The sequence below is a fragment of the Centrocercus urophasianus genome, unplaced genomic scaffold, assembly GCF_019232065.1.
Source record: "Centrocercus urophasianus isolate 14NV4802_14NV808 unplaced genomic scaffold, USGS_Curo_1.0 seq_12, whole genome shotgun sequence".
In the NCBI taxonomy this organism is placed as follows: domain Eukaryota; kingdom Metazoa; phylum Chordata; class Aves; order Galliformes; family Phasianidae; genus Centrocercus; species Centrocercus urophasianus.
In genome coordinates, this window is record NW_024884364.1 from 61,077,954 (window position 1) to 61,100,428 (window position 22,475).

At 38.8% G+C, this 22,475-nt stretch overlaps 1 protein-coding gene across 2 annotated transcripts in view; it reads right to left on the bottom strand.

Annotated features, from left to right (window-relative positions):
- Positions 1-22,475, bottom strand: part of CUL4A (cullin 4A) — a 36,071-nt gene that overhangs the window by 13,400 nt on the left and 196 nt on the right. The window contains exons 2-14 of one of the 2 annotated variants that reach the window (XM_042809651.1): positions 22,023-22,138; positions 18,611-18,714; positions 16,367-16,436; positions 14,631-14,704; positions 13,370-13,532; positions 10,906-10,995; positions 9,943-10,025; positions 8,016-8,083; positions 5,030-5,148; positions 2,615-2,807; positions 1,201-1,305; positions 666-776; positions 272-357 (exon numbers count right to left, since the gene is read on the bottom strand). In XM_042809651.1, the coding sequence (XP_042665585.1) occupies positions 272-357; positions 666-776; positions 1,201-1,305; positions 2,615-2,807; positions 5,030-5,148; positions 8,016-8,083; positions 9,943-10,025; positions 10,906-10,995; positions 13,370-13,532; positions 14,631-14,704; positions 16,367-16,436; positions 18,611-18,714; positions 22,023-22,138 (1,382 nt within the window). Of the gene's footprint in view, positions 1-271; positions 358-665; positions 777-1,200; positions 1,306-2,614; positions 2,808-5,029; positions 5,149-8,015; positions 8,084-9,942; positions 10,026-10,905; positions 10,996-13,369; positions 13,533-14,630; positions 14,705-16,366; positions 16,437-18,610; positions 18,715-22,022; positions 22,139-22,475 lie in introns of those variants that run through there. The other variant, XM_042809652.1, reaches the window with a different exon arrangement.

The following is a 22,475-nucleotide window of genomic DNA, read 5'->3' on the forward strand; positions in this document are numbered from 1 at the left end:
AGGACGTCAGCAAACTAAATTACTACGTGTCATTTAGACTTCAATTTGCTTAGAAAGAGATCACATAAATCTGTAAAAAAGATTATATCTGAATAGAAAAGAATAAATAAATTCTGCTCTATAAGTAGATATATAAGGACTCTCTGTGACTACGGTCAGGGCCCTGCACAAAAGCTGTTTAATTTCATTTTAGCTTAATTCAAATTTAACACTATGAAGTGCTTCCCCATTGCTGTTGAAAATTTAGCACATAAACACAATCTGAAGGTACCTGCTTAAACTGAACCATGACATCTTTTGACAGTTCCATGTCCTTGAACATGCCCTCCAGTTTGCTGGTAAAAGCAGCCCCACATTCTGTCACACAAATTAAAGCAAAGATCCCACAATTACAAACAAGCACAGAACAATTTATGAATGTCTAACCAGAGATAGTTGTGCCAGATTTGCCAGGGTTTGCAGCACCCACAGCTAAGTACGTATTCTGCTCCTATGTAGACAGATTAAATGCACCAGTCACGTTTCTGAGAGGTCAACCCAACAGGTCTCACTGAGCACAATGCTCAGATATTACTAAGGATCTGGCTTGTCACTGTTTAAAGCATGAGATCATGAAATTACATTCCAAAAAATAATAAACAGTTAACAAAGCTGAAGATGCCTACCATGTTTAAGCTTTGACAACATGGACTTCTCAGCATCTACAGATGCACTTTTTCCAACCAGCAGTCTTTTGGCCAAATCTTTCTTATAGAATGCCTCAAACACATCTTTACCTGCATGTGAATTGAAACAACAATAGTCATACATTCTATTTGCACCATCACACTTCAGGTTTGTGACACAAGCCTTAACTCATAACACATTGATCAGCTGATCGATATTCACTATCCAACAACAAAGAAAACTACATATACAATTGGTTCTTTTTATGTTTGAATTATTCTATTACCATACTTTGCTAAATCTTACTCTCATTCTTTGGTCTCCACCATAGACTGTAACTTCACCTCCAAAGAAGCCTGTCCTCCCTGTTTTATTTATTGTGCTCCTTCAACTGTAAGGCAATTCAGATATAAGACTAATTCTCGAGGAAGCTCATGCTAAAAATGATCTCTTACACTCCTCAGAGGACTAAAGTGCAGCTAGTAGCAAAGAAAATATTTTTAATTGTATTAACCTAGAATGGATATTTCTTACCATGAATGAATCTAAATATGATCATGATTTTGTCGAGGATTCTTTCCAGCTCTTCATCTGTTGCTTCTTTATTACCAGCTCTTAACTTGGAATCCACATATTTTGCTACAAATAAAGAAAATTTAACACCTTAAAAAAAATAAAACTCTTAAATCACCAACTTAAGCACTTCCCACTTGAAACAGTACTGTATATTAAAAATATAGGGTAAGTGCTAAGCTTCCTATTTTCTGTTCTCCCACCCCTTTATTCAGTGGACTGATAGAACGCTTATTGTAAGTACTGCCATAATGGAAAAAAATATCACAAAAAGGAACCATCCAAGAAAAGAACACAGTAAAATCATTAAAATTAATGCAGTTGAAGTTCCCACATTTTGTGTTATATTCATTGCAAGCACGCTACTCATTGAAAGACAACATTCTGAAAGTGTACAATGCATATGGATGTATTTTATGAGAAACAGAAACAAACAACACAAAGAGGACTATAGTTTCTGTAGACCTTTAGCAACCCCCTCTTGCTCCTTGCTATGAGCATACAAAAACTTAAACAGAAGCGATGCTTTCAAGTTAGTAGCTTCAGAATGCTAGAAATACTGTTAAGCAATGAATTTAGCTAAATGTTGATTAAGCCACGTTAGTATCCCTACACAACCAACTGGGGTAAGAAGGAAATCACTGCAATAGCTGAAACATCACAATCAGCAGATGACAGCAGGCTGTATCATGGCTTTAACCTGCATTCACTAGATTGCACAATTTGACCCACCAAGTTTATTTTAGGATGAAGCCACGAACTATGTTGAATAGAGGCAAGAGAGAAAAAAAAACAAGGAACAGGATCCTCTGATCCTCTACTGGTGGGAAATGTCCTAGCTATGCTGGCCATAGGTAAAACAGATTGCCAGATTTTTCCAGATCAGAGATAATCCTAGTACAAATATTTTTCCCCTTAATGAGTGTTAGTTCTCCCTTGAAGATACTCAATGTTTTCTTCTTCCTTTTATCTGAAGGCCTCAAAATTGTTCCAACAGTTCCTGCAAGTCAGATGGGCTGTACTTACTCCTTTCTGAGAGATCTTTAACACCCAGAGAGCTCATCTGCCACCGCAGTCAAGAATTCTGCTCTGGCTATACTTTCCCTAGCCCTTCATACTGCTGGCAGCACTCGCGTTGCGCTCCTTGGGCACAAGTTAGCCCAGTTGCAGTGCAGGAAGCATGGTGCAGGACAGCAAAGTGATGTACTCCTTAGGGACACCGCACACACCTAAACGACACCCCGCAGTGCTCCCAAAGCAAATCTCCTAAAGCAACTGCATAATGCACCACTATTGCGCTAGCACACTCAGCAGCATCATCTTATCATGCTTTCTACAGATTTTGGAAATATTTTACAGAAAAACATTTGTGTACCTATCAATTCTGCAGGCTTATTTGGTCTCTTGTTGATAAATGTTTCAAAGGACTCCTTCATCAAGTTTATAAATTTTTCATTTTTCTGAAAGCACACTTCTATGATATGGTCCACTTTATCCTTAAAATCTAGTAGCTCTTGCACCATATCCTTGTCCTTTTCAGGATTAACCACTATTGTTGTCCCAAAGTTCTGTAAAACAAACACTTTTGATAATAAAATACTTTAGAGCACTACCTGTCTCCCCCAACAGACACATTCACCCTTAAAAAATTAATCATTAGAGAGAATAATAATTTTACAGAGCTACTTATGTGACTTCACATTTTCAGAAAATGAGATGCATTAAAATTTAAAATAAAAGCCCAGACACACATTAATGGATTTCAAACATTAGCGTTTGATTTAAAGATTATACACATTTAAGACAGGAGCTAAACAAAAATACACAGTAGACATGACTGCACGATGTACAAGTTTACAGTTAAATACATGATTCATGTAAAAGAAATCACATGGAAACTGCCTTAGAAAGTGTAATGGTAAACTTCGTACTATTCTTCTGGACCCCACTAGTGAGCTCCACTGACAAGAACAGAGGGCTGAAATCCAACTGCTGCTCATCCCTTCAAGATTTCTCATTCTGTGAGGGCTCCAGATCAGCTGACTTCCAACAAACAGGATTTTCCCATTGGCAAGAAGAAGCCACAGACCCGACTTTCTTTTCTTGTTCATTTACTACCCAAGAACTAGGGCTATGGTACCCCTTGCCCACTGAACCAAACCACCCCATGAGGTTAAGCTATCAGCAATTTACAGCTGCTTCATAACACCAATCATTGCCCTACATAGAACAAGTAGTTTTCCACCATGAGAAAGAGGAACACCTGCACAATAACAGCTGAACAGTATTTAATTGGTGCACTTATATCAATATGGTGGTATGCTTTCCACCATAGTGAAGCAAAGATGAGAAAATTCCTCACAAGCCTCAAAATTTCCACCTTGATACCTCATTAACCCTGCAATCTTCACTAAGATCTTTCTCAAGAATCATTTCTGAGTGAATCAAGCCAAACACAAGGATGCCAAGTGTCCTTGGTCTCATTTTATATATATCTTGCACTAAGCCCATTTTCCCTTTCATTAACAGCATCTGGATCTCTCTCAGCCTCCATCATCTATGTTCCAAAGCTGCAAAGCGTCTTTCCAGTCTGCAAATGGGGAGCTGAGATATACAGAGCCAAGTGGCATGCCTAAAATCATAAAAAGGTGACTACACCAGAGCACTTATCTTCCCTTCAGGACTTTGTCTCTATGTAATTTTTCTTACGCTGCTTCACAGGATAGAATTTCAGTTCCTCAACTTCACTTTAATGTGCTCTACCATACAGAATGTTGGAATGGAGATTTATTGACTCTACAGATCTAGGTTTCCATATTTCTGAGCATGTGAAAAAGTTCCTTTAAAATGAGGCCCTTGAAGGTCTGATTCTGAGACACGGCATGGTAAGCCAACTTGCAGCTGCTGAAAGGCAAGGTCCTGGTCCTCCTTCCCACAGTTTTCTACATGCTGGCCCAGCTAATGACATATAGTGGAGACACTGCTCAACAATCTGCTTAGCAAGCTGTCTCAGCTTTGGGGGTGGATGGGGACATGGCCTCTCTCTAGGTGCTGCACATAACTCTAGGTATGGGTAAGCCAGAAAGTCACCCCCACAGCAAGCTCATGTTGTGCACTTTGCCTCTAAGGAAGAGGTAACCATGGATTATTCAAGGAGAGAACTACATAAGGAATTAACTCCAGAGAAAAATATTTTCTGTGAAGCTTTGCTGCCTTCATCTGCTCAGAGGCAGCATGTTACCTTACTATTACACCTAGCTAAACAGACCAGAATTATCTAAGTACCACTTTGATCATGGATTATTTTCAAAGGGAATGTTCCTTTCAAAACAGCTTAAGCATTCATCTTACTGACTGCATTGCTCCATGTTGGTAACATGAAGTACTGCCAATCTGCAGCAGAACAGCCGCATTCTGCTGTTCTCCTGCATTTCCAAGTATGTAAAACAGGTGAATATATTCATACTGAAACTCAACACATTCTACAATCCAGCATACTCTAAACAAGTGTGCATATGGCTCTATCTAGAAGTAAACCAGAATAGCTTGTTGTGTACTGTTCAAATGTATGATGAAAGCAAATTCCAAGTAGTTAAGAATTTAAAATCAAAATTTAAGCGTTGCTGTTTCTCGCCATGTGATTATTATTATGGGGGGAAAGAATGCATTAAGATATTTGCTTAAAACAGTTTGGATGCATATGCCTAATGATACACTATTCTTCTATTTAACAGAATAAACCTATGATAACAGCATACATTTTGAGGGTATTAAGAGATCTGTGAAATACCTTGATGTATTCGCTCCAATGTTGTAGAAGAATCTGCTGCCCCCCTTTTACCCTGCTGAACAGCTGGTATGTCTGGGTCAAATCTGATATTCTGTTTTCATCAAGCAGGTTATCAAGTCCTTAAAAAGAAAAGACGAGAAAATCAGAGTTACAAGCAAATTTGAATAGCAATGCATAAACAATTGGAAAGATAGGAGAAAACAAAAAATCTCTATGAAGTACACCAGCAGACTCTCCAGTGTGCTTAGAAGCATAAACTTTTAAAGACAGCATTTCTAAAAGTGAGTGTTATGCACAGGGTTAGCATGTTCCCTGGTATAAATCAGCTGAAATGACTTACGTTACAATATTTTAAGTCAGCTGAAGTACTTTCCCAATAAAGTGCTGACTCAAAGCCTTTTGCAGAATGTTTATGAACAGTACTTGATATCAAGTGTAGAGTTTGATCAGAAGATCTCACAGAATCTCAAAGGAATGTCAAAAGCTACGCTAAGTGTCCTAAATTTAAAACAAAAACATATACTCAGCAAGATTTTTTTTTCTCTGGAACATGTTAAGTCATGTTTTTAGATTAAGAACACAACATAAATGGTGCACATCCATTCTGATGTAATAACACACAATTACAAATTCTTTCCAAGCAACTTTTGCCTTTTCAGTTCATTCTACATGAAACTAGGCCTTGGACTAATGAGTGAAGAAGCAACACTCAGGGCTGAATGGAAAGATTTTTTTGTTTGTTTGTTTTTTTTAACAACTACACTCACCATATTCTCAAATTTTACATTGTGTATTTACTCCCAGTGCAATCACAGATCCATTGGCTGGTGTTAGTGATAGAGGCTTCAGTAAAACGGGAAGGTAGCATTTAAAATCCAGAAAGCTTGATTCTACACAAGTTGACAATGCACACCATCAGTGCAGCTGATACTGTACGACTGATCTACGTCATGCACAATGTATACGTAATTACTTTAAAATTTTAAATGGTATTAGATTACAAAGGATTTTCCAGCCTTACCTAAATGTTCCCTTTTTTACTCTCTCCTTCATCTCAAAATACTGCAATTTTAACTTATTTACATGTTCAGAAAGGCAAACAATGTTCAAGAATGATGTCACTTTTGCTCACTCAGAGATCAGAAGAATTAAAATACTTTAAAAAGTATACAAAATGGTAAATTACACAAATTTTAATACATGTGACTGATGTTCTTTTGGTGCTGAAATTTGGAAATGCCAATTCCATCACACCCAAGCATCACTCCCTTCTCATTTAGAGAGACCAATGCACTCTCTGCTTTGTTACAATCTAGCTGATGAAGTTCAGCCTTCTTTCTTCCTCTGCCATACAAACTGTGATGGAAAAAATACTTTGTGACATCCTTGACCAATGAAAAAATATATTGAGGGAACTCCTCTGACACAACATACAACTTCCAGAAAGCACTGTCACAGCCTTACAAATTTCTATTGTAATCACAATGGAGGAAAAAAAAATGCAGTAACTATTAAATAGCAGTCAGAACAATACAAGAAATAAAGTATCGCATACATACCCTGCATTTGTAAGCTTTTTTTTCCTGTATCAAACTGACTACATCATATGCCTTCTCTCTCCTAAGGAACAAAACCTACAAAAGGCAGTATCTTCTTCTACTTGCACTGAACACTAGGATGTTATAAGTGGATTACAATGTGCCCTGGATCAAATGAATGCAGAAAGTGAAGTAAGCCAAGTGATGTTAGACTTGCTTCCTTTTTTTTCTTTTTTTTTTTCTTTTTAAATAAATAAAATGTGTAGACATAGAATGCAAAAGAATCCAACAGTATTACAATCCTGAATTATAGTAAGTTCAAAAATGTACATGGACAGTGAATGTACATTATTAACCAAGAGAGAATGCAGATTAAAACAAGAACATTTTGTGACTAAGCCAACTGACGAACACATTTATCACTGGCAAAGTGACTTTAAAATAGTACTGAAAAGCAAGCAAAATTGACACGTGTCAACAAAAGTACAGGTTATTCTTACAATTATACATAAAAATAACTCAGATGGAATAAACAAGCTTATTTTTGCAAATGTACTGAAAATAGTGAAATAACCTATTTCCAGAATAGTTCAGAGAAAACTGTATGCATGTCTGCCTTTAAAAGGGGAATAAAGAAATAAGCAAAAGGAGTACTTCTATCAACCCAAAAGTATTAAACATTGATGCGATGGATGCTGAAGATAACAGAGTACTAGGGACATCAGTACTGCAGCAGTAGAAGAACGAAGATATAAGCATAACTTGCTAGAAGATCTAAAGCCTGAAAAGTGGCTAGTGCAAGAAAAGAAAAAGATCATTTAAAACACTGAAAGGTCAGACCTTCAGGAATTTAGGGAAAAAAGACAAACACTAAAAGTTAAGAGGGAAAGAGAAATGCTGAGTTGAAGACACTGATATCTGAATAAAGAATTCCTACGACTTTAGTTCAAACCTGGATTTGCCAGCCAAAGGTGCAATACAAACAAAAGCATAAGTAGTGCACTGCCTCTGACTCCTGTAAGTTCCAATAACTCACCATTCCTTAACCATCCAGTCACAAGGACATGTGACACTATTGCACTCGCACTCCGTAACCATCACATAAAAAAAACTACAACAATATTTGCAGCTTTCACTTGGAAGTTTGCAAGTTTGAGAAAATCAACAGTTCCAAAGCAATTCCTAAGCCCATTGCTCTGAGCCAAAGGGAACTTATGGGGTTTAGCAACATGTACAAATACGGAATTACATTTCAGATATTTGTTTCCACATACAGGATCTGATGGCACAATGGTGTAACAGTTTTATTGAATTAGCTTTCTGTGGCCACGGAAGTTTTTTTTCCCACAGCTAATACATCCCATTAAATAAAAGCTACAGAACCTATAGTTATCACAGACTATGAGAATCTGTTGATAATCAAAGAATGCATTAATTTTAAAAAGTACCTTTTTGCAAAATAGCTGTTAAGTGTTCTCCTAGTAGTTGTTTCTCCACACAAGCAATCAGTGGTTTCCTAAATAAGGCAAGAGAAGTATATTAGAAGTACGACGGTATAAGGGAGTTACCTCCTGTCATGGTACAATTGTGAGCAATTCACCATATATTAAAAATATCAACAATTTTCTACTTAAAACAGAGCCTACACGTTAAGAAACAAGAATTGTTATAAGAAAGAATTGGATTAAAGAAGAAATTCAGGTTTGAATACTAAAAAGCAAGCTATAACAAGCAGGAACTTAAATACCAAAAATCCTTTTTAAGTCCCACCTTTGCCAAAATACCACCTATGAATGCCAGGCAAATAATTAAATACAGTATACAGTTTTAGTCCCTTCACGTCAAAAGAAGGGATTCAAATTTAAAATGGTCCAAAAAAGAGAATAGGGACGATCAAATTATGTAACAGCAGCTGCAAGAGAATACTGTACATATTTGGGTTTGGAATCTCTGACCTGGGAAAGAGATGACCTGGCAGTAATACATAAAGTAGTACACTGATGGGCAGGAAAAAAGGTGAAAAGGAACAGGCTGATCACTCCTTTCCAGCATAAGAGCTGAGGACATCAGTGATGGCACTGGGAAACAGACTGGAAATAAACAAAAGGAAGTGATCTATTATGTGGTGGCTGGTGTGCTGCTAGGGGGGGAATCTCCTTGCCAGAAGATGCCATAGATGGAAAAGCTTACATGAATCCAAGTGAGATGGCACAACTGATTCACTGGATAATACAAAACAGGCAAACAGCGCCAGGATCAGAAAATATGCTGAGTTGAAAACAGGCAGGTACTAGGACAGTGTCGGGGCACCACAGGTACTTCTATTCTTCTCCTACAGCGCTTCTAAGACTTCACACACAAAGCCATTTTTATGACTACTTTCATTTTCCCTGCAACTTCCAAATGTTGCTACCTACAACTGCTGATTGTCCACAAGAACAGGATTCAAGGTTACATAAAACATCATCCGTTACCCCAGAAGACCTTCTGCCTACAGAAAAAGTAAGGACAACTGGTCTGCTTGAGGCAGAGTAGTATTTACCAAGAAACAGACACAGTATCTCATTTATGCACAGAAATAATTCCATATGTTTTCGCATGACTAATTTTGCATGAAGAAGCTAGGCACCCTGCAGGAAAACTCATGCTCAAATATGTACCACGATATGCAAGGCATGTGCTTATCTAGTTACTTTCTTCATATATTTATAGGACAAAAAGAGATGTTACTCAATTATCCTTTTAACACCCAATGAAATGCCAACATCACCTAGGGGAAATAAAAAGGTGTGAGGGCAAAAAACTCTAAGCTAATTCTATCTAGTTCTGTTCTTTATTGAAAAAGAACAACTACTGCATTATTTATAAATCATATATACATTTATAGCCCATCAGTGACTGTGCATTCTTATCCTAGTAAAACGCATGCTCTTACTCAATACTTCGAGGGAAAGAACAAGCTACCTTGCACAATCCATTGGCAGCAGCTATACCAAAGCTGATACACTATAAACTAGCATGGAATGTTTGTATCCATGTTCTCTACTCTATGTCATAATTTACATTTCTTCCCCCTAGTGAATGTTCCCTTACGAATGTTTAAAATCAGCTACTAATCTCAAAACACATATGTGAGTTATATTTGGTTGACTTCAAATGACACGGGAAGTTTTCTAGATGAATTTCTCCCCTTTTACTCAAGGAATACTTGGATTTTAAATAAATAAAGTCTTAAAAAAAAAAAAAAAAAAAACAACAATAAAACACCAAATAGTATCTACAGAGATAATCTCTGTGTCTCTACAGCCATGGATAGTCACACTGTCTTTTAAAGGACGCTTGACTTATGCTAAAAATGACAAAATTTGTTCTCACTGTGTGCTGTGGTCTAAGTATGTTATCACTCTGTCTCCTTCTTCTTCCAAACGTTTACTAACATGGTGAAGATATTCTGGGACCTTGCAAGATAAGAGAATGACATATTCAACAGTTAAGTACAATAGCATGGATGATCATCTTGTTCACCACAAGTATTTTAAAACTTCAAATTTAAGGAGAGCACAGATTGGAAGTAACTATTCCACAAGTATGTATCGTGTTACACAATCTATGTTTTTACTAATCAATATAATCTCATAATAAAAGTATTGTAATTGCACCTACCTATTCTCTACTGATCAAGAGTCAGTGTTAAAATTGAATTAATAAAGGTAGCATGCTCTATTTTAGAGAACCAGAAAATACTGTTGTACATTTTCAGGAAGAAACACATTTTCAGGCTGCCCACCAAAGAGTATAATTTCATCTCAAAAGTACAGAAAACAAAAATGTCTCAATTCTACTTAGCTAACAAGTAACTGGAACAAAACAGCAAAATAAATGCAATTCTGTATTTTAAAAGTGAACAGTTTTTTAGCTATTAAGTACAGAGTAGAATGGTGCCAGTGGATATTTCACAGCTTTTGAGCCAAAATACTATTCATGGCACACTTTTAAGCCTTACATGGAGATGAACTTTTTGGCAGCATGACTTTAGCAACAGAAAATGTCACTTGACTTCTCCACCCTTAGTTTATGTTCTTATATGCAATACACAAATACTGTGAAAAAAAAAATATATACTATATACAAATACTATGAATATATATATACCCAATATTATGGCTAACCGGAATGGGTTCTTCTCTTTGATACAATATTGCAGTCCCCAAAGCATAAACATCGTTTACCCCTGTAAATTTCTTTTAATATTCCCTCTGTGGTGCTACCAGAAGTTCCCACATAATCCCATAGCAGATGGAATTAAAATAAAAATGGTTAACTACAGCATGTACCTACCTCTCTTTCTTGCATTAATCTTTGGCCCTCTGCAGCATATAAGCAATTTGTCTCTTCCAGAAACCTCTGTTCAAATGATTCTTTGTAAACCTGTTCAAGAAATCAATTTAATTACTTACATTAAGCCACCAATAAAGGCAGTGTACCCTAGCAGTCAGGCATAGGGGGCAAGTAAAATCACAGGAAGGCAAAATAAATGTTTAAAATAAATGCTGAAGTTTGCTTTTTTCCCTGCTGGTTTTAGAAAGATTACAGTCGGAGCTGACTTCCCAGGGTAGCAGTAGTGTGTGTTTCAGTCATCAATACTAAAACTGTCTAAACTGACAGGTTTCTGTTAATTCACACAAACACCAGCACTCAACACAACAGCACAGCAATGACATCTAATCCATGTCAGCTCAAGACCCCCGCTGATATTTCTGTGCCAGTTCCAACTGGTAAAACAAAACAGGTAATTCCCAACAATAAGGTGACTGTACTCTCAGTAACGAGCCTTAGGAACAAAGCTGGTAACTACTTTCAAATATTTGACTTTTTCTCAGTGCATCAAACATGAAATCTCTGGCTTGACAGGTATGCAGACTGTAACGGTACTCAGTGTCATAAGCAGACATTGATTGCTTTAACCATCTCTTTAAGCAGAACTGAACATAAGATTTTGTTTCTTACCTTCTTTTCCTTCTCTGACTTTCTGAACTACGCTAACAGCATATAAAATTATTTCTACATAAACCACATATAAAGCTTTACAACAGGGAACTGCAATAGAACAAGATTTATGCAAGCAGGAATCAGCTTTCCGCAGTTGGTCTTCAATTTTGTAACTGTCTAAACATTAGGAATGAGTAAGAGCTTAATTGTTTTTGAATGAAATATAAGATTTGAGTTATTAATTCATCTTTCACCACAAGCTAACCTCCAGCGAAAGAAGAGAGAACAGCACAGATCCTGGAGGCATTATACTAGGCATCTGTGCCTAATAATATAAAAGAATACATTTTGTCAGGCTCCCTAGTGAAGAAAGAAAACAACACTTCTGAGAGAGTGAAGACTGCAGGCTGAAATCCAGTTTTGTAAGAAGGATCTAATAAAGGAGATATCTTCAGTTAGCAGTGTACATTGCTAAATCACTGATGACACCTATAAAAAACTGATGCAGTTAAGAGAAGACTGGCAAGCAACAGGAAAAAAAAGTGGGAAAGAGCACACAAATCAAATCTATGTCTTCAGATCTGTTAATGATTTTTATATCACAAGAAGTTTCTCTTCTCTCTTGCACAGAATTATCAGTACTAAATCTTTTGGGTACACTAAAAGTTATGGATAAAAGTCAGGAAAGTTAACATGGAAAGTAGAAAAGCTATGTAAGCTGCCAGACTAAGAAGGCACTTTTTAATAGCCTTTTAACATAGAATTGTAAGAGTTGGGAAAGACCACTGCGATCGCCTCTTCCAACCATCAATCCATCCCCACCATGCCCACTAACCATGTCCCTCAGTGTCACATATCTACATTACTCAAACATCTCCAGGGACGGTGACTCCATCACCTTCCTGGGCAGCCCATGCCACTGCCTCAACACTTCTGGTGAGAAAAGTTTTTCCTAATATCCAATCTGAACCTCCTCTGGCACAACTCAGCCTTCAACTTTTATTCTATCGCTGTCAACTGAGAGAAGAGTCTGACCCCCTACTTGCCACAACCTCCTTTCAAGGAGTTGTAGAAAGCAATAATGTCACCCCTGAGCCTCCTCTTCTCCAGACTAAACATTCCCAGAGTTCTATGAACCCTTTGCCCTCTTTTTTAAACCTTTACCAAGTCATGTAATAATGTACATTAGTTGGGAACAGAGCAGCAGAGCAGGTTCTAAGAATGAAAGACTGCTCCTGAACTTTATTGCACATCGTAGGAGAAGGCTGTGTTGTTGAACAGAGGACAACATAAATACAAGTCAAAATCACATTTTTTTTTCTATTGGTTGATTGCCAAACATTTATTCTAAAGGAAAATTTCATTCATTTACAGACTGACCACAACCATTTAAAAATGTCTGCCTTAACTTTGCATCTCATTCCATCTTTGATCTTTCTGCTAAGCAGTTGCTGAATTGGCGATTTTTTTTTGGTGATAAGAACCAAGATCTGGACTAAAAAAAAAAATCTTTTTACAGTAACAGAAGCAGCCTTTTTTGCTTGCTATGTTTAACCTTCATTAGGATTAGAAAACAAGCAATTAACACAGACACGCCCCAGCTAAGAAAAAACAAGCACAGAAACCTCATTTAAAAACAGAGAACGAAAGACTGTGGATTGGGCAAAGAAAAGGGAACCACTTTCTCAATGTGTTAGCCAGATTTTGAAGCACACATTTACTAGAATAAAATTATTTCTGTACAACACACATCAGAAAAGTCCAAAGTCAGTTTCTAAAACTAGTGGTAATGACTGAGGTTTGCTGTACTCACCTGTAGATCAGACAGCATACTCAACAAACTACGCAGCAAACTTCTGTCCACTGCTTCACCACTTCGTTCTCGTTCAATCAGCAGAAGGATTCCATCAATAGTCTTGTTTTGAACTTGCTTATCACTAATGACATGATTTCTAAATAATTCCAGCCCCATGTCCCTGTGTGAATAATGAAAATTAATACCTCACTTTGTTGATTCTTTTCAAAAATTTGCATGTTTGAGAAAATATGTATGTATAAAGATATGTATTATATGTGTATATATTACATAGAGAGAGAATTTATTAATCACGTATATATTCTATAAGAAGAACTATCACAAAAATACAAACTGAGGTTCTGCCAGATGCATAAACTTCAGGTCAGAACTGTGACTGGTCAGCATCTATTTCACATAACAGACTATAACATTATCTGTTTACTGAAAAAGAATTACTATTGTAATTTTGCATCTGAATATATATCTGAATTAAATATAAATAGGTAAATGCGACATTCTCAGTACAAGGAAAAAAAAACAAAAAACAATGAGCAGACCCCTTTGATGACTTCCAGTAAAAGACAGCCTAACACAAAAAGCCGAAGGAAGACCAATGCAGAACGCAGAAAGGAAGACTTCATGTGGGACCTAACCAGCGAGAGAAGGCTGCCAACTTCCTCCCCAGTCTGAGGACACAGGTAATACATGCAGGGAAGAGGTCCATTGCTACTTCAGCATTTTATCTACATCTTGGCAAAGCATGGGTTTGTTTGTCTTGGTGATGATACAAAATGTCTCTCAAGAAGGATGCTGAGAAACAGACATGGCCATGGGGTGCTCAAACTGCAGCAGCAAGCAAGGGTTAACCTCAGAGCTCTGAGCCACAGGTCTCAACTCACAAAAGACCGGGGCAGGAAACATGATCTGCACCTTGTGAGTGCACCTAACATCTAAAAAAACAACAGAGCCAATAGCCAAGCTCTGAACTTTGCCAAGCCAGGAGCACCTGAAGAACCACTAGACTGAAAGCGAAGGCCCAGATGCAGCAGCCTCACTCAAACTTGGCAGCTGATCCAGACTAACCTTCCACTTCTACCCTCATATTACCTCCCAGGGAAGGTGGATATGCCAGAGACTTAAGTTTCCACAAATTAATACAAAAATTTAATCAACCTACTACACAGCTCCAATATAATGTGAAGAAAAAAATACTTTCAACCATTACAAATACAGTACAAATTGTACTGATTAAAGGAGTGCTTATGTAGATACCTACCATATAGAAGGAAGCATTGAATTCTGAAGTACGTATGTGCGATCCAAAAATAAGAAAATGCTTCTGATCATGATCTGAAAATATATGAAGAAAACATTTTTCTCTTACCAGCATGTAGCACTTTAAATTATAAGGCAAATTCTGAAAAATCACATTGCAGACACATGGTACTTTCATTGCTGGTACACCTATTTTCAACCCTTGTGGTAACCTGCTTCTCTACGGGAATGTTTTATTAATATTAGTGCTATGATTAACCACTATAACCAAAAACATTCAAGACAATTTTCAAATTCATAAGCAATTAATGGAATAGTTTTATTAGCCTTAGTGCTGTTTAAGTTTTAGTGCTATTGAGATACATATTTACTCAAGCATTATCATCAACTTTCAGTACACTGCTGTCACAGATTTCACTTTAAAATGTTTTAGGCAGACAGTAACAAACTCGGCAATGATGTCTTCACAGTGAAAGACAGTTGTCAAAGTTTATGAGAAAAATAGAGATATATTAATTATAACAAGAGGAAGAATGTATAAACACATTCTTTTTTAAAGAAGAGAGAAAAGGAGTGAGCTTTCTTATTACTCATTCACAAACATCCATTTTTACTTTTGTTCATTCAAAAGGCTGCACAGCTTTTAATTTAGCATTACAGTACCTCAGGATGTGCATGCATAACTCACTGCCAGGCCAGCTACTGAATTTTCTATCCTCAGAAGCCTACCCAATCCTCCTCTAAAGGATTTCATTGCTTCTGAAGCAGTTCTCAAGCTGACACAATTTCTAGCCAGCCATGCTAAAGTAAAACAGCAACGTGATTGTTTTTCTTTTGTTTCCTTGAACACCGCAGGTGCTATCTCAGCACCTGGGCAAGAAAGCCACTTCCTACTGGTTGTTGTTCTGAGGAGTAAACATAAATAAAACCAATAAAAGGAACACTCAGAAGTAATTAAAGACAAGCTGTCACAGAAAAGAAAACACTGCATTTTTATAAAAACACTGGTCCAGTCCAATTAAACTTTTAAGGCAATAACCTTCAACCTTAATTTCATCAGCTTGTGGAATTTGTTCACAACATTTTCCACAACGCTCTGCTTTCATTTCAGCTAAAACATGCATACATATACCTGCCCACCTCTCACAGGGAAGGGAAAAGGAGGTAATTTGGGTGCCCCACTATTTTGGGGACCTGTAGCTAGAGCTTGCTGACAATGCAGTGGAAACTTAGAATTATAATGAAGTGGTCTTAAAAGGTCAATTCCTGTGGATTGTTTCTGAGAGGGCACTTTTTTCTGGTAACAGCTTATCATAGAGGTAGGTGACAAAAAGGGGAGAAATAAAAAGATTCAGTTATTTAATCTTCCTGTTTCTCAGCCCAGTAAGTCAGGATATTGCAAAAAATACAAAATAAAGTCACAAATTAACCTAGCGGTTGGAGCTATCTATACAAGCAAAGACTGAAGAAACTGGTGAACAATTTAACCAGAGTCAATATGTTTCTGAGTGATATTCCAGCTGGTTACCATTATGAAATCAATGAAGAATAAACCAATAACCAGCAGAGTGTATCTTTTGACAACAGAACTGCTCCCAGCCAGCAAAGGGGAAAGTGAAAAATCCTACTGAAACTTGGAGGAAGTGCAACACAGATCCAAGTAAAAATCATGACAAATTCCCTTTTGCCAGACTGTACATCTCAAGAATACGTATTCTGAACAAACACTCAACTTACCATTTGTCTGCAATGATCTTGCCAGCATTTATTTATCTTCTTTAAAAATAAAAGACTATCCAGAGAATCTGTACAGCACCTATTAAGGAAAACTAGCTCGCCAGTAACTTTTTAGGTCAGATTCCAGAGATGATCTTTGCCAGCCATTAAGCAAATCTCCTTCGTGGATATTCCGATGTTACTGGGACTGCCTAAGGATGAACAGTTAATTGCAAAGCTTCTGCCCAGCACAGGATCTGGCAGCTCTCCAAAAAAATCTCCCTATGTTTTCAAGGAACAACACTCACAGCCCTTCACTAATACCATCTAGCGACTGTACTGTCTAGCTCTGATATAGATTTAAGTAAGAAATCCCATCAGTGTCAAAACCAACCTTATCACCCACGGAGGTGAGCTGGATAGAAAGGTTTACTTTGTTTAATGAGTTCACACTGCGCACCACAGGAGTGACCCTAATCTCTTGAAAGCAGTTACAGTTTCAAATAATCCTCAATAAATCCAAATAGTGCTCTTTCCATATACATCTCTAGGTCTCCTTAATTAAACCATGAAGTTTTACTCGTCATACAATGGATCCAATTGTTGCTTGTGCTGGCAGAATTCTAGTGTATCACAAGTAAACCCAAAGGTGGCTTTGCCTACCTTTCTTACACAATGCCATCTCCAACTCCCTCTGGTCAAATCTGATTAATCTAATCTCATGTCCTTGGGATATAAAGCAGTATACCTGTAGAACACAGAGTTCTCAACTCTCCAAACATTGCTTTCTCTCCACAAACCCAACAGAACCAAAGTTTTACAGCTTAAGTTGTAATAACATTTTCTCAACCTGAAAAGTCAGGGAGGCAAAACTGGGCAACTGTATACTGCTTTAAAGCAGACCAAAAGATTTGGTTCTCAGTTACATTTAATAGGCTACTGTATTGACTAATGGATTTTTTAGTTGGATGTGATTTAAAAATGCATCAAATCAAACCTGAAAAAAAAAAAAATGCCGCAATTAAGAGGCGAATTCAGTGCCAATTCAATATCAGTGTTTCATGTATGACATGTAGAAGCAAGGCTCTTTTACTGGGATTCAAACAAAACAAAAAACACCATGCTGGAGCTAAGTCATATAAAAGGGAAAAGAAAAAAAAAAGGAACAGAGAAAACAATTTATTTTCTTTGCGAGTGTAGGCACCTACCTGAGAACGCGGTGAAGTGAGAAAATGAGAGTCACAATCCTAAGCACATTAAAGGCATTCAATTAGAAAGAGGGCTCTTTCTGGGCCCCATTCCCTTTTTTCTTCCTATTTCAACCAATCATTTTCTATAACAGAATATCCACCAGAGACCTGGGAAACAGGGCAGGCGCTCAAATCACTACAGCATCTGTTCACCCCAGCACTCTCCAGCATCTGTTTGCCAAGACACTCTCTGGGAACAACCTGCTGGGCATAGGCTCTACTTACCCTACTTCCCCAGCAAGTGCAAACCAGTAGGCTATTATGCACAAGACACATAAAGCATGCTCTCAGCGTGCAAAGCACAACAGGCTTCAGAAAACAGTGCTGGCTGCACTCAAGATTCCTGAGGAGATCTGCAGGCACTTTTGTCATCAGTTCAGAGGGAAAAAGAGAAGCCTAGTAATCGAACTTGAGAAAACAATGGGGAAATTTGTTGTCAAATGCCAGTACTCTGGAGTCACAAGCAGCCAAATGATCTTCTGAACTTTAATCTGTCTCCCAAGGTACACGTGAGGTATCTGAAGGGCTCCGTGAATGCCTCCATTACACATCACTGCTGATCAGTGGCCATACAGATAGGCTTAAGAACTATTTCATAGAAGACTCCCAGTTGTCTTTTTCTTTAAAAACTAGTTTTTCTTTAACTATTGCTACTGTAAGCATCTCCACCACACACTTGCCACAAAAATCCACACCTGCTGTTAGATATGTGAGGATTTTAGACTCATAGTGCTCCTGAAGTTTTCTAGATTAGGTGTAGCACTTGCACTCGTAACAAAACAAATACTTGTTTTAATGCTTCATTACCACCATGCCTCTAAATACTAAAATTATTCCCTTGGACAACTCCAGTTGCTCATGGTCCATCTGAAAGTGTGTCAGTGGTTAACAAAGCACCTCTTTGCACGTTTGCAAACACCACCATTATTAAAAACAAACAAACAAAAACCCCACTTACTTAAAAATAATGATTTAAGCGCAAATCTAACAATTTCTTTGCACAGGAAAAGGATATTCCCTGAATTGAAGGATTTGTGCTTTCACGTGATCTTCACAGACTTGCCGCAGTTGTTTGTACAGTGTAGCAGAGACTTTGTAGGAACAGAGGTTTTCAACAGCCTAAAACCAAAAAAGTTAAGAGATGAGATTGAAAAAAAAAAAATAAATTAAGCAAACTCTCACTTTTGTCCCTGTGTAATTGACATTTTTTTCCTCACAAGAAACTCAGGGGAATGCCAAAGAGAAAACGTAACCTCATTCGATACCACTGCCTATATTTAGATTTTGTTCCAGGCGGGCTTTATTTTAACTTGTGTCCCATATTTCAATAAACTATTTTATTAATAGACCACAGCACCTAAAATGAATCACAATGAAGACAGCCAAACATTCTGCGAGGACTGTGGAGTTTACAGCAGTATTTTTGGCCATTCAGTGCTTCACAGAATGCTATCCAAAGCAGTTAGATGCGATGAGAAAGTCGGCTCATCTCTTTCTTTAACCTCACCTCAGTTTCCTTTCTTTTGTGAGACACTCCTGTATCATATCTAAGAGCACTGCTTCACTCAGACAACTGCAAGTGACCCAAGAATCTTTTCCTTTGCTCCCAAAGACTGACAGTGACATATTTTGCTGATGAATTTGCTGACAGCATCAGTGAACTTGGACAAAGTCTTGGAGTTTTCCCAGGACTCGGTCTTTGTTTTTTCTCAAAGTTTACCTTTATCTGTGCATTTTGTTTGAGATGTGACAAGTAACGCTTAATGCCAGCACGTAACTCTTTACCTCAGTACCAGCACATGTTCTCCATTCTGTTTTACTTTAAGATTACAAAAAGAACTGTGTTAGCATATGAACAGATAAACAGAAAGGTGAAGGAGAAAGTGGCCCTTTGGACAGTGGCACTGGCTTGAAGTATGCTTCAAACCACAGCCTTATCACTACAGCAATGCCTTCAGGAAGCTCTTTCTGCTTTCCTTTTTTGACTAAGGCAGAGGGGAAAACCAGTAATTTCCTTCTGCATGTTTTGCTTTGTTCAGATTTTTTGCTGCCTCTGAAAAAATCTGATTTGATCTTTATTTATCTTGCACACAATGAGTCTGGGGAAAAAGCTGTAATAATAATTATCACATCTATTATGACATGAGAAAGATAGCACTGTAGGCTCTTCACCTACACAAGCCACGTACAAGTTTCAAATAACCATTTTAATGACTTGCTTTGAGCAGAGTCCTCTGTTTCAGCAAGCTACTTACTGTTGCTTGTACTATTTCCTCTGTCAGTTCCAATATCCTGAGGAGCTTATCTTCCAAAACATACAAGATGGAAACAAATAGGCATTACGTGACTACTTTTTTTGTTTATGCTGTTTTTTAATTTCAGTCTTAGAACAGGTTACGTGAGGTAACCTCTGCAACAAACAGTAATCACACAACTGTTTGTCAGATATTTGGTTATGCTTTCTAAGACACAGCCTTTCCTATCCACCCACACAAAAGTCTAGTCAAGATTCAAACCTTTTTTTTTTTCCTTTCACTGCAACAACGTTCTATTCTGTGCCCTCAAGAAGGGCAGCTGCTGCCCCATTTCAACTCATTTAGGATCTTGCTGCAAAGGGAATTTTCTTTTTCCATTATTTTTATCACACACTCCTCACTTGGCAGTTCTTCACACTGCCCCACTTTCTGTATCCCATCAAATATCAGCCACTTCCACCCAGATCCAGGCAATCTACCACCAATCCCAGACATCACTTCTATTTTAGTAGCAAAAATTGGCTGCCACCCTCCCATTGCTCACTGCCTCTGCCAAGCACCTTTGTGCTTTAACCCATGCTGCAACTGCTGCTTGGGAAAGACTATGCTTTGGGTTTCCCACCAGGCCTTGCGATCATTCCTTGTTTTTAACTCCGCCACCGTGCCAAATTAAATAAATCAATCAAAAAGTTCAAAGGCAGGCTGGGGTACCGCTGCCTGCCACACTGAGCCCCAGCAGGCTCTCTCTCCTCCTCTCACGATGCCAGATAGAGATGCACAAAAAGGAGCCCTGCCAGTGAGAAGCAGTACACACGCAGACATTTTCCCCACGGATAGCTCCATGCTCACCAACCGAGAGTTACAGCAATCTGTACGTACAGGTCAGGCTGCTAAAAGATGCGAACTTCCTCTTATTCCTCTGGCAGAAGGAACAAGTACGTATGCATGGGCATGCTCACAGCCACCACCCACCATACAGGAATCTTGCTGATTTACATCAATGACTTCCAGACTACTAGGCTGTCCTTGTAACACACACATTTTTACGAACAGGCCAACAGAACAAGCAAAAAGTACAGTTCTCTCTTCACAGCTTATCTGAGATCTCCCTCCTCCTCTACTGCCAAAGCTTAAGTCCGTGCCCTGGCAATTTCATTCCCATATTACTATAATCTCGTAACTGAGCCTCTGAAAACAAGTTAGGTAACATACAAAGCATCTGTGTTTTTTCTAGCTGGGCATGAAAATGCAGGATTTCTCAAACACTCAGTTTAAAACCATCAAATGTATTATGTAATTCAGATTCTGCAAACCTGTAAGTATTAGCAGATGTATTTATCAGTCCAGCTTGAAGACAGTAAACTATATTAGGACAATATGCCTTCACACAATGAGCCATTTTGATGCCACACATTACACTCCAACTAATGACATAGAGAAGTCAGGTCAGCCCTCAGACTCACCCTGATTGTTCCCTGCATAGACTCAATATGGACTGCTGCCTTTCTCCTCCCTCACAGTCTCTATTTTACGGATGTCATCAAAACTACCGCAGTTGAATATTTAGAAAATTTGGGGTGAGGATATTAACATCTTCAATATTGATGTGGCAACGAGATCCACATCTGCAGAGAAACACCCGAAGAATGCTCGCAGTTAATTTCAGCTGCACGACACAACTTACTGCATCAGTAACATTTTGTAACAACACAAGCAGCGTGATTCTTTCCTTCCTTCTCCAAAGAGTACTGGCACTAAAGTCTGAGTATTATAACAAATACTTTTAAAGCTGGCTACTCACAAAAGCCAAAGCACGTACCAAAAAAGCCATTGTAAAACATGGATGTGCAAAGCCCAGAGAGAGCAAGACCCCATTATTTTCAGGATCTGGAACGGGCAGAACATTGGGGTGGCTGGATGCCCAGGTGCAGCTCTCAGCACCTCCTGACATAAATTGCTTTTTCATGGTCCCAGACCTCACGGAGCAGCAGAGCTGTGAAGCTGAGGCATGACACTGTGAGCTGTCTAGAAACAAAGCACTGACAAGAGTGTTCCGGAGGCGTAACCGACCTTTAACAAATCAAAATACATCCTGCTTGATCCGAAGCCCTGCGAGTCTCAAAGCACTCCGTCCTCCTCGTTACAGCAAAAACAACACCCTGTGGGTCTTACCTGGTAGAGCTCCTCGAGGTTGTATTTAATAGAAGTACTGCTCTGAATGGCTGCCACCGCCTCGTGAAGTTTGAGCCAGGTGTCCTGCGTGTAGTTATCGGGCAGCTTGGGCCTTTCTGCGGGGGAACACGGAGGCGGCTGAGGGCGGCCCGAGGGGCACGGCTCCCCGCAGCCATCTTCCTCCGCTCGGCCCAGGGGCGCTCGCCGGCACAGCCGCGGGGCGGGTCGCGACCCCACGCGACAGGGCAGCGCCAGAACGCGGCCAGGCCCGGGGCCTCCTCCTTCCTGCAGCGGGGCCACCCCAACCCCGCGGCCCCACGCGAGGCCCCGGGATGCGGTTACAGGAGCGGCGGCGGGCTCCCCGCGTCGCAGATAAGGCGGAGCGGCCCCCGCAGTAAACAAAGGTGCGAGAGGCCGGGCCCGGCACCTGCCGCCGCTCGGCCCCGCACCCAC